Genomic DNA, 14,019 nt, shown 5'->3' with positions numbered 1-14,019 from the left:
ATTACTCTAAACGCATTCGAAATAAATTACTCAATACAACACTTTTTAACTTTTAACCCCCAATAAACAATGTCTTCAATGCATTGGCGCAAAAGGGCTTTTTGGCGAACAAAAGAAAAACCATTCGGAAAGGTCGAAGATACTATTTGATTCAATTCTTAACCTTGCATCCGAAGATTATCTGATTCGCTCGTTGCGAATCAAATCATCTCGAATAGAAACTTATTTCTATTCCAGATTGTATACCGAACGAAGCATTAAGAGCCTCATCCGAAATCACCTCGGATCTTGCCTTCCGCGATTTGTAAATTCGGTGCAACAAAAGCAGGAACCTCGAATTAATCTTGGGTTGTCAAAATCTGGATGAATAAAGAGACGAAAGAAGCATAATAAATAATTGAGATGACTGAATAACGGCATGTAATAGAGTGATTTTCTCCCCCTATACACAAGAAGATTCTCCCCATACCCCTAAACACCCGGATGCTGCCTTATATCGATTAGAAGTTGGTATTGTGGAAGGGCTTTTTCATCATTTCTTCTTTAGTCCTTTTATCCATTTCTTTTTTTTTCTCTTTCATTTATTTCTCCGCCGTCTTGATTATTTGACTGTATAGGGCGAATTGCGTGGCTTCAGGCGTTTGCAGTGGAATGACGCCAAGGACTCAATCGAGTCTAGCACAATGCCACTTGATGCAATCCACAAACAGAATCATCCACCAAGCAGACTAACGCCAAAGTTGGCACAGTTTGGCATTCTAATTTCAATTCTGAAAACTGCAAATAATAATAATTTTAATAAGTATTTATCTGAAAAATCAAGACAAGAAGACAATGTAAAAAGGTGAAGTTAAATAACTACATTCATCAAGGTAATCAGAAGCATAATATTAACAATAGCAAAAAGATCTACTAACATTCAACTTCTCATTTTATTAAAAATGCAATATATTAGCACTAATGTATGGTTCAGTGTATACTAATATTTTGAAAAATGTAGAGTAAACGTATATGTACAAATTTATGAATATATATATATATATACATATATATATATATACATGATATATATACAACATTTTCACTAAAAAATATGGGTTAAGAAATGCTTCAAAATAAGAAGTAATTGACTTAAGACATGACATTCAGGAAAATAAAAATAAATACCAAGTTTGTAAACAAAAGCAGGAACACTACGGAAAGAAACCCGTCCACTAAAACCATTATTATACTGGACTACAGTTTTGACAGGTCCGCAAGGACAGTGAAATACTATCTCAGTTTCAGGAGAAGTAGGCCTTACCAATCCTCTATCTAATACATACCGGCCAAGAGCTATAACAGCATGACCACACATTGAACTGTAACCTTCATTATGGAAGAAGATTGCCCCTATGTCTTTGTCAAATGGGTCCACTTGATTTATAATAGCACCATACATGTCTTTGTGACCCCTCGGCTCGTTCATTATTAATTTGCGGAAGTCGTCCAAATGAGTTCGTGCATAATCCCGCTTTTCCAAAATTGTAGAACCCTTCAGTTCAGGCATGCCGGAAACGACGATTCGCACAGGCTCACCTCCGGTGTGCATGTCGTGAGTTTCGATTTTCATGATTTTCTCACCAGTCTTTAACATTTTACCTGAGAAAGAGAAATACCTGGCATTAGTTTATGCTTATTACGAAACTTATAGCTTAAAATTGAAAGGTAGGAACTTTATTTACATCGCAGTAGAACTGCACAAAGGACTATGAACTGCACACGGTCTGGGAAACATCCCTAAGGATGATCCAAAGACATGCCATCACAATTTTGATCCTCTGCAGAGACCAAGGCATCCCTGCTTTGGCAACTGTACNGGTTAAACTTTTAACTTTAAGGGGTTAAACATTTTAATTTATGCTGTGAAAGGTGACAAATAAAATAATGCACATGCAACATAATATAAATGATATAGGAAACTATTGGTGGTTCTTAAAGAGTTAAGTAATGGTTTGTAAACATAAGATTATTTATTTTCAGCTGTTGCATTCGTCCTTTTACTTATTGCTACAATCGTCCCCAAGACACCATTTCAGCTTCATTTGTTAAAAACAATGCTAGTTAATTAACAAAACTAATCTTTTTTTTAAATGTCAATTAAGGTGTCCACTTACATATTCGGTTAATAATTTTTACTTGTTTAAACAAAATTACTTTGTTACAATATAATATTCTAATACCAAAAAAAGTACTTACGTAGAGTGAAAATATCTTTTGTGATGTAATTCTTTCAAAAGTACATAAAAAATGGTTGCCAGCAGGGGCGTATATGTAGATTTATTAAATACACATTGTGCGCCACCTAAGAAACAAAACCAGAACCCGACAGTCGAAATTTTTGCTGTGTTACAATCGTACCCATTACAATTGACCCCACTCTCCCCTATAGCTAAAAATGTCTTAAAATTAGATAATTTTATTTCAAAACTTTATTTGCAAATGATGCCAGACAAATTTTCATGACACATTAAAACAAGAGAATGAACACTTAATTCACCAAACTTAAGTCTGATAAATTTACCATTACGTACCGGTGGCAAGAGCTTCTGCTAAGAACCTTACGCATGAAATGGGAAAAAATGTAACTAGTAGCTTAAGTACGGCCCTTTAAGTACGGCCTTTTTTGGTGATAAAAAACTTATCCCCATAAAATTTTTTAAAGCACGTTTATAGTTCTGCATTAGAGCCAAAGGTGGTTACTTAGGAAATATACGTTAGAGGTAATATTTTCATATTTATATGAAAATTTGGTAGTGATATTTTTCGAAGCATTAAAACTATAATGAATTATATGAGTCTAAATTATTTTTTTTAATCTTTTATATTTATCAATAATCATAAATGCAGTGGATTTATCGATTCAGTTAAAAAAGTTCTTTAAATAATTGAATTTTTAACCCTAGAATAATTACATAAGACAATATATACAATAATTATATATAATAATTATATACAATAATTATACATAATAATTATATATAATAATTATATGTAATAATTATATATAATAATTATATATAATAATTATATAAATTATACAAAGAGGTATAATAATGAAAGTTTAGTAGTGATAATTTTTCTAAGCATTAAAACTATAATGAATTATATGAGTCTAAATTATTATTTTTTTAAATCTTTTTTCTTTATCAATAATTATAACTGTAGTTGATTAATCCATTCAGTTAAAAAATTTTCTTTAAAGAAATTAAATTTCAACCCTTTAATAATTAAATGGCGGGTTCAACTATTCCTGTTTTTAATAAAGAGAAGAACAAAAACTGTTACTTAAACAGAAAAATGTAAATCTAAATGTGTCAGAAATCTAGTGATGTATTCCGCGAGTAAAGAGCTGAATTCCCATCTAATTAATTTTAGAATTTTTAAGTGCCTTTCTTTCTAATAATTAAACGATTAATAATTAAACCCTTCAATAATTAAACTATTATTTTTATTTCTCACAAAGATGAGGATACGACAACATTAAAATATAAATCTCTCAACGCTTATTCTATTGTATTACAAATATATTTCTCCTCATAAAGTAAACGATAATTAAGAACTAATTTTCCACCCATTTAACGAAGAAGTATCCAGTACTAAGCATAATTACATCGTTAGATGGAAAAATATTCAGGCGTAATAATTTCCGCGATACATTGCCAGGTTGGTAACCCTCGCCTAATCGATCCATTTCTACAAACGCAATGTAAGCCGAAAGCCACGCGGTACCAATCCCACAGTGAAACGAGCTAACCGAATTATCACAACTCCAAACGCAATTACTCTCGATCACAAAACGAGTGATTCAAAAGGAAACAAATAGATCGTAAAGTACCGAAAAATACATCCCTACCCCCTCAGTGAATTTCCCCAATTTTTCCCCCTTAATTAGAACAAACGGAGGGGAAAAAGGGGAAATGATTCAGGTAGATGATTAAAGGTTTCATTGAATGGGTGACATTTCATTTTGACTTGAGTTTGCTTTGGTGAAAAGTCAAAAAGAGGAAAAAATCGCGTCAATATATTGAAAAGAAAGAATTCGTGATTTGTTCAGCAACCTTATGTTACAAACATTCAGGTGATGAAATGAAAGTTAATTAAAAATAGTAGAAATAAAACTATATTATGTCATACAATTATAGTATTGTAGTGACCAATTTTCTCCTGAGAAAAATTTTTCTCAATAAAAAACTTAATCTCATTCCTTTCGTTATTATATTTCTTATAACTAAATAGATTTCTCTTACGATTAGATGAATTTTCTCTTGCTTTTTCATAAATAAACAAAAAACGTTTTCAAGTCACAATATTAAAAAAAAATTTTAAACGAAAGAAATGAAAATTCCGACTAGATGCTAAACAGTTTTTGTTTTTGTTTTTTTATGAAAGATTTATTTATAGAACCCACAAAAATATTTAATATTTTTATTATTAGAATAAGTAGAATTTATTCAAAGCTTCTTATAACAACAATAACATATCTGCTAATTTTTATACTTTTCAAAAAAGTGTTTTCTTAGTGGTAGGGTGCAAATAAATGGGATGCTCGTAAAGCTATGCTGTCATGACCGTAAAAATACCGATCTGACTGTAAAGCTGCCATGACTATAAAAATACGGATCTGCCCGTGAATTTTTTCTCATAAAATCCATTGCTGAATATTAACGTTCAGTTCGAACATCATTTCGAGGCTTGACGTCATTTGAAATTCAAGCCATTTGTTTGCCGAATCAAAGTGAACTAACTCAGTGACATTTTTCGGAAAGAGTAAGAGTAAAGTGTTCAAAAATGTAGAAAGAGTGTGAGAAAGATGTTCTTTGACGCCTTCTGAGTTCGAATTTGAAACTTTTGTGTCCGTTGACTGACGCTGTAATCACCAAGAAAAAGGGTGCACACTGCGAAATGTATTAAGAAGCTTTACATAAATTAACGGGCAATTATATTAATTTTGCTTTAGTCAGTTACATTCAAGGGAGCTGAGCTTTTTTCTCAAAGAAGAAAACTAGTCATTTAAATTATCTGCCAACTCTCAGAATTTGAACGAATTGGACTTTTCTTATTTCGAAAATTATAGTTGTTTAAAAGAAAGTCCTTACTCCCGGAGCTCTTGCGACCTTTCCAGGGAACCCTAGTGTTCCGCATTTCCAAATTTTATGAAAATTTCTGAAAATGTATTAGTGTCGAGACTTTTGGAAGAGACAATTTCAAAGCTTTTATAACCAAATAGCAAACGCTTTTATTACAGTAGCAATAACGTTAAAAAAAATTTCTTTGGCGATTTTTCTTAGATTTGGATTCAAAACGATTCAAAATAAAGCGGAATAGGTAACCACGCCAAGTGTATTTTATTTCTAAAAATTTTTACTTTTTATTTTTTTTTAGTGCTAAAAATTTTATTTTTCCTAAAAACCTATTCCTAAAAAACTATTTTTGCTTGCATTTTAAAAGGTATAGCATGACATAACTACTATAAAGTGGTGAATTATATAAGCCTACGAATTATTTAGAAATAGTGGCGGATGAAAATCTACTAAATTGACTTAAATTGTGACCAAGAATCACAATTGATAAACTACCACTTTAAAATATTTATTTGCTTTTTGGAGCAAGTTGGCATCTCTGTGTTGAAGACGTCTGAGACGCGTCAATTATTGTTTTGATATAAGAAGCAAATAGTGTCTCCCAGACGTCTTCGTATGTCAAGAGGTTAATCAACTATTTTAAAACGAAAACATCGTAATAGGACAGAAAAATAAAAAATTTTCAGTGAAGAATTCGGTTAGTATATAATCAATTTGCGTAACAACGGAAGTGATATTCACGTGCCAAGATTTTACGTTTAAAACCTCTATTACCTTTATTCAGGTGAACCGCTACCATACGGAATTGAAGAAACACTAAATGAAAGGACCAAATACCGTACAGTTCATTTTAATTACCAAAATGTCATTAACATACAGTACGGTAATTTTGTCAGATTTTTTTCTCCGCGTAAATTCCATATAAAAATTGATACAGTAAGAAAAAAATGATTTAAATATGTTTGCTAAAAAAAAGCTGTAATTTTAATTCATTTATACAAAAATTACAATTCAAATACTTAATGTTATTCCTTTCCTGAAATAATAAAATCCTCATCATTCACCATCACGCAGACTCTTAAATTTGTGCTTGTCTCTTCTGGCATGCTTGTAGCTCTCTTTAACCCATCATTGTCTCCTTAATACCACCTGACTCTCTTTACAAACACCCATCGTTACATAACACCATCAATTTCAATCCGAAAACAAGAAGGGGTTTCGAGTACCGATCGGAAGCTAAAGACATGTCAGTAACATAAACCTCAAATCATAGGTCCAAGATATCAGGTCAAAACTGATACACGCGCCGAAGAGGGCATATTCCAGAGGTTTTAACGAGGCTTCGTTAGCAAGAAGGGGGATCGTTTTTGAAGACAACCTCTCATTAGGAAGACAAGGGTAAGTTGATACCAGCTTCGTTTCGATGGGCCATTATCTTTTGGGTTGCCAGAACAGCGCCAAACAACTGACTTTTTGTTCTCATACCTATTTTTTGTTATTGTTCTATTTCGTTCGAATTGTTTCGGTGAGAAAGAAGGTATACAATGCATTTTAAAGTTTCATGCTTTTAAAATAAAAATTAGAAGGGTGAAATTTTCAGCCATTAATAGCTTTTGTTGGAATAGGAAAGTATAAATTTAAACACATTATCAATAAAAGATGAGGCCTGATAAATGCTTTCCGATAAAGTTTGCAGTACCTGTAAATGTTTAAGCCGGGAAAAATTTGTTTTGTATAAATAAACAGCATTTTAATATTTTTGGAATAAAATTATAAGGGCAAACTTTTCTGGCGTTATTACCGTTTGTTAAAATAGGTATAAGTATTATAATAAATACTAGGTATAAGTATAAATATTATCATATTAATGCGGAAGGTTGAGGTAATTCTTATTATCATATTAATGCTAAAGGTAATTCCTGCCACTTGTACTTAATAATTTTTAACTGTAGATAAATTAATTATTTGAAAACAGAAATTTTAGAATGTTTATATACATTGGTGTAAGAAATTAAGAGAATTTGCAGACTTGATCGATTATCTCTAGAACTACTGGATGATTTTAATGAAATTTGATATGCACATACATTGATACAATACAAAACAAATAACAATTCAACAATTGTAATACACACGCATGATCGTACGTAACACTCGTTGGAGTCGGAAGTTATGAAATTGCCGCAGGACAATTCAGGACAATTGCCACAGGAAATGATGAACTGCCTTATTTCAAGTATGAAATCACGCTGCAATGCCTGTACATCTGTAAGAAGGGAGCATACGCCCTATTAACCCATTTTCTTTTGTTTATTCTACAACCTCTGTTTCATACCTTCTGACTCCAACGAGTGTTACGCAAGATCATGCGTGTGTATTACAATTGCCGAATGGTCATTTGTTTTGTATTGTATCAATGTATGTACATATTAAATTTCATTTTAAAATTGGTCCAGTAGTTCTAGAGATAATCGATCAAGTCTGAAAATTCTCTTAATTTCTTACTCCAGTATAGAAATGAAACATTCTATCATTGGACAAATTCTTACATAAATTATAAATTGATAAAAATAGTAACAAAAAAAGTTTAATGAACATACAGAAAGAAAAATTTGCAAAGAAATGTTCTTCAAGTTCAATTTTAATTGAAGTACCTTTGGTATTTTTTTAATAAAACAGTTTTGGGATCATTTTCATTAATGTTGTTGTCGTCTTGTGACACCTTTCACTAATGACAAGCCTATTTTAAGGCAGAGGGGTGCGCTACGTCTTGTTTTCCAGTGGCGCCATCTAAGGATTTTCATCAATAATTTCAGGTATACAATTAGAGAAAAATAAATTTTGCACTGACGTGTTAGCGGCCACCTTTAGGGCTTCTTAGAACAATGCATAATAAATATTTCATTTTATTTTACTTACTCCTATAGCTAAAATTTCACCAGATCAATAGCTTTAGACCAGTTTTTATGAGTATTTTTGTGAAAATTTTAACAATTTCTTTTAAAAATTGCTCCTTTAAAAAAATGTTTTTTGTATAATGGATTTAATAAAAAGGATTTTTAACGTAAAACCTGTTAGCTTCTAATATAACATCTGTTATTTATTTATTTATTTGAAGGATTTATTACTTAAAGGATGATGATCTGTTAGTAATTTATTTACTTACTCAAAGGATGACTTAAAGGAAGGTCTAATATATACTAACGTTTGTATTTGAATAACAGTTTCTCTTAGAGCTAAATAACTGCAACTAAGTGCAAATTTGAAAAATTATTGTTTGGAAGTGAGCCGCGTTCGAAAGATATTACCTTTAACGCAGAAAAAGACACCGGTGTTTCATACCGTATTCTATAACCATAAATTATTAAAATGCTAATTATAATTTTTTTCACTTATTTTAACCTAAATTAATACAAAATAATGTTAAAAATATGTTTAATAAAAGTTCTGCATCAAACGGTTATAAATGTATTCTATGTATACTATTAAAAAATGCATGCATTTCATAAAACTTATAATCGCATTAGTTTCATGCCATTAAAACTGCACCAATTTGACATCTATAGAATAATGCATTTTTTAATGTAATTAAAAGAATGTCAAGAATAGTATCGCCAAATATAGTAACCCTGCCGTCCTGAAAAACGTATAAAACAATCCATATCAGTTTAAAGAATAAGCAGCGATGGAACATACATCATTACATAGCACATCGTCTGCAGTAACTCGACACCTAACGTCATCAACCTTTTATTTAAAGCATCCCCCATTAAAAGGCCGAGTTAGCAAGGCAAAAATCAAAAAGCTCGCCGCAAAAATAATAAATAACAACGAATAAATGAATAATTTTTCAAAAAAACATACATGAAGTGGTTTATTAAGAAAGCGGAGAAAGAGTGAATTAGAATGGAAAGAAAAAAAATATAGCCGTATCTTCAAATTTTAATGACGTTGAAATTCGATACTCAACAAAAGGTTTCAAAATAATAGCGAATTACATCTCGGGGCAAAATGCTAAGTAAGGAGCAAAGCTCTCCTTTTTTTTTTTCGTTTTTTTTTTAAAATATTTTTTGGTATTTATTTTTAAAATGATTGTTATTTAAAGGCAGATTCTTTTGTGTATGGCTTCTTTTGGAGATTTTTCGCTCGTATTACTGTTATTCGACTAGAGTTAATTTTTTTACGTAATATTTGGCTAGGTTTTCTTGTAGTTATTCTTTTCAAACAAAATATTGTATTGATTTTTATTCTTCTTTAATGCTTACATTTAAAAGGAATGGTAAATTTTAAATTCTATAATCTTTTTTTTCTTTTTTTTTAAAATTCTTTTTTCTTTTTTAATGTGTGTGTTTGCATGAATTACCATTAGAATTAATGATGAATACCTGCGTTATCATTCAAATAAATCATCTATAAAAAGGAATAGTTAAGATTATTTTTCAAAAGCTATTTTTTCGCATTTAACGACGTTTTTCACCAAATAATAGGATACTTGGATAACTGTTGTAGTTTTGTAACAGTTATTCGTATGTTATCTATGCAGTTCCTTACATGAATGAAAATGGCAACAAAATTCAATACAACGAATGCTGCGGGATTGCTTATTTATTTAATGATTTATTTTCAAAATAAAATGATCTTTGAATTTATAAATTGTTTCTATTGTTGTATCGATTGTCTTAAAAAAAATTTCTTCCTTTTTTTAATTTTTATTTTTGAAACATGATTTTCATAATTTTTCTTCAATTAACTTTTTAGTGGGAAGGACTGAAAAAAAATTATATTCTCATGTTCGAAACTTTCTTCAGCTGTAACTCCCATATATATCAAAGCAGGGGAAAGAAAACGCATAATTATTTGTCTCAAATGTAGAACCCTAGGTTTCGTGGAAAGGTCACAGGGATTCCTAGAGTTACGACTTTTTATGAAACAATTCTAATTTTCGAAACCTGTAATTAAATTTACATCTAATTAATAATCCCTCATTTATTTATTATTTCGGTTATTTTTATGAAATTAAGTGAAGAAAAGAAAATTCTAAACAATGTTTTTTCTGAATGACAATACGATGAATAAATAATGAAATGAATATGCATTTATAAAACACTGTATTAGTGTTTCACATCAATTTTTTAAAAAAAATCGATGTTGAAAAATTATATTTCTCAACGTCTTACCATTCACAACGTTTATTTTCATCGTTATTCGTTTTTATTTTAACGGAAGCTCATCATTTTCAGTTATGCATATGTTACCGTTAAAGTGTTGATTCAGTTATTTCATGGAATAACTAGACAAGTCAGTTAAAGCATATAATAGATGAAAAATTTCATGCTTCGCCTAATTATTCCATGAAATTACTAATGATAGACCGTTGAAGTAAAAAATAAAAATTTCAAGGTTGATTTATAAATTAATAGATCATAAATAGCTAAAATCTTTCAAAAAATGCATTTTATACCTATTGCGGATAATTAATTGGTCAATAAATAAGGAAAAGCAAATGTAATTCATAATTGCTTATATTAATAATGCGTCTAAACCCAACTGAATGAAGCATACACAAGTCATTACTAAGCATTTATTTATTTTATTGATTTTATTATTTGAATATTTTATTAATTTTATTACTTAAATATTTTATTAATATTTTTTTTTACTAAATTTATTAATTTTATTTATTTTTTCTAGTTACGGTAAGATTTTTTTACTTTTTTACGGTCTGTTTTAAAGAAATAAGGTATCATATTCTATTCTCGATTTTCTTATACAAATTGAAAAACAAATAAACTTTTAAACTTATTAATATCGCACATATTTATTTAATCGTTATTTTTCTCTAAAAATATCTGTAAAGTATAATTATTAGACCAATTCTTTTAATACAATACCATTTGATAATGCTAATTTTAAATTTCTGAAAACCTCCCCTATAGAAAATCTCTATCTACGTACTTGTCATGTAAGATCAATCTTATAATATGCAATATGCAAATGAGACTCGAATCATGCAGATAACGATATGTTATGCATGTTTGAGATAACGATCCTGATATGTATATTCGGAGGTTTACGAAAGTATGGTACATGGCTATGGAAAACCCAATTTAGAGCTATGTCTCTCATATTAAGAATCAATAATTTTATCAACTGAAAGAGAATAAAATAAGTAGAACACGTCGATGACAGGATGACACGTGACTAAATTAGTCTTCAATGCTCACTTACAAAGTAAAAGACAGACCAAGTTTGAGGCGATTTATTGGTTAAGAAAAAGATCTACTCCATTTTCCGTTTAAAGAAAAGGAAAAACTCTTGCCGATCAAAGACAAACTTCTTGAAGAAGGCCATGGGCCTCCCTGTACTGTCGAGCTAATGAAATAGAAAGCAGTATAACTTTTTTACAGGGAAGAGTGGTACTTTGAACATTGAGAAGGGCTTAAAATAAACTACATATCTGACCAAAAAAAATTGGTATACGTTTTATTTAATTTCGAAATTATTTGTCATACCTAGTACCTTTTTTTTTTTTTTTTTTAGATTGAAACTTGGAATTGTGACACATTCAGATCAAAAATAATTTCTGGAAGTTGGGGAAAGTTTCTGTGTTTTTCAAAGTTGTTCTGTAAGTTTTTCAAGAAATTTCATAACAAAGTTTTGAAATTTGACGTTTTTTTTTATTAGATAAGACGCATATTTTTTTTATTAAAAAATTTTCATACAGAATTCCCTGCAAAATATCACAAAAAATAAAGTTTTTAAAACCTGGATAATAAGCGTAATGATAATTTTCGATTTAAACTAACGAAATTGATATTTTTTTAAATTCATAACTTGATTTTAATCTAGTGAATATGTATTGTCTACTTCAATCAGGAAAAATAGTATACTACGCATGCGTTTTATAAAAAGTGTAATTTAAAAGTAAAAATAAATAATAATGCATTAAATTATTTAAACAACTCGATACAATTTACTTAACATTATAAAACTTAATGAAACATTAAGTATCCTCTTTTGGAAGACAATCATGATGAGAGAAAAAAATATATGACTGCTTGCACTGCTCATATGATGTCTTTAACGTATAACTTTTTTTATATGCATTCTGGAACTTTTTTTTTTCACAATGCTCGACAGCAAAATTCCATCACTAAAATGCATTACGCAATACATGCTAGTTCTATATGGTAATAATATTTAAATGCATTTTATATTAATAAATTTAAAAATGTTTCAATCTTGATAGTTTTTGATTATAATTTTAAATTATCCAAACATTTCTGTTATATAAAATTTAATATATAATGTATAATATATAATGCATAAAACATAATATATAATATATAAAATTCCATATTGTATTTTATTTTTATATTAAAATTAAAAGTATGTTTAATCATGACTATTCTTCGTCTAATATAATGGAAAAAAAGTATAATTTGTTAACATAAAAAATAAAATCATACTAAAATATTAAAAAGAAAAATATGCAATTAATGAGAATTCGAATTTAACAGGCACTTCGAATTTTATTTATTTATTTGCTTTTCTGCGTTATGCACTGTAATATATTTTTTCAATAAACACACTCTGCAATGCAAGTTAGTTCTACAGTGTAGAAATTGCATTGCAATTTATATTGATAAGCTTCACAGCTTTTCAATCGTGACAGTTTATCTTATTTTAAAATTAAAAACAAAAGATAATCCTGACTTTTAGATAAGATAAAAATTATAGGAAAATCCAGAAAATCTTTTATTTAAAAATTGCAATTAAAGGAAGATGTTTAATAATAATAATTTTTGCCTAAATTGATAAAAATATATTCAATAAAAGACAATTTGAATTTAACAAATTTTGTGCAGTTATACATTTATGTAGATTTTTTCATAATACACAGTAAAAAATTTACTTCATTGAAAGATAAATTAGGGTATAAATTTCGGTACATCATAAATCCGGATTAAATTACGGTACATCATAAGTAAAATCCATTTTACAGTAAAATCATATTTTTACTGTGAATTATTATACCGTAATATTTATTTAATTATACCGTATTGTAATTATTTATACCGTAATTATTAACCGCATTTATTTATACCGTAATTATTAACCGTATTTATTTATACCGTAATATTTTTGCAGTAATATTTATTTAATAAGAGTAATTCAGTGATTTTATGGTAAGTATTAACATGCTCCGGTAAAAATGGATTTTCGATGAAAAATAAAGTTGCTAGATTCCATCGAACTCCATAGAGTTATTTATTACAATTAAAGCTTAAAATAAACTGTGGCAACTGTCTTAATGTGGAACTGACACCATATCATGTTTTTAACTGCCCTGCAGTCGCTGCAGGCCTTCACCTTTTAAACTACCCCACAGAAGAGGATTTGTATTCTTTTAATGCCATAGAAATAACAAAAACTATTCAAGCACACCATGAAATATGATTCTATAGAGGATACGACACCAACCAACCAACCAAAGCTTAAAATATAATCTGAACTTGTGAATTATATTTTAATTATTCTTTGTCTAAATAATAAAAATATATAATGCAATGAATGAGAATTTTAATTGACAGGTAAGGTCACAGTTAATGACATCTTTAGGCAAGCTTCTTGAAATATAATGGTCTGCTAAAAACAGAATGAGTGCATTTCAGATTTTTTTTTTACCACCCTTCCGGAAATGCTGTTGCCACAGAAAATTTCTTTTTTAAAAATGCAAATAAAAGATCTAACTACAATTAATGTGACCGTAAATGAGGAAATGAGAAAAGAGTATTCAGGAAATGTTAACAGATGACTGTTATAAGTTTTTATGATTGTTTCTCATCTGTTTCTGAAACTGTGAATATCATTTAGTTTTGTGAGCAAAACAAAT

At 29.1% G+C, this 14,019-nt stretch overlaps 1 protein-coding gene across 1 annotated transcript; it reads right to left on the bottom strand.

Annotated features, from left to right (window-relative positions):
• Positions 1-675: 675 nt before the first annotated feature.
• Positions 676-1,636, bottom strand: LOC122270794 (trans-L-3-hydroxyproline dehydratase-like). Its single transcript, XM_071179075.1, has 2 exons — positions 1,304-1,636; positions 676-777 (listed from the first exon to the last, which is right to left on the bottom strand). The coding sequence occupies exons 1-2, from the start codon at positions 1,634-1,636 to the stop codon at positions 676-678; spliced, it is 435 nt and encodes a 144-aa protein (XP_071035176.1).
• Between the last annotated feature and the right edge of the window lie 12,383 nt (positions 1,637-14,019).

The sequence above is a fragment of the Parasteatoda tepidariorum genome, chromosome 3, assembly GCF_043381705.1.
Source record: "Parasteatoda tepidariorum isolate YZ-2023 chromosome 3, CAS_Ptep_4.0, whole genome shotgun sequence".
Taxonomy (NCBI): domain Eukaryota; kingdom Metazoa; phylum Arthropoda; class Arachnida; order Araneae; family Theridiidae; genus Parasteatoda; species Parasteatoda tepidariorum.
This window is presented reverse-complemented; position numbering and strand designations above follow the sequence as displayed.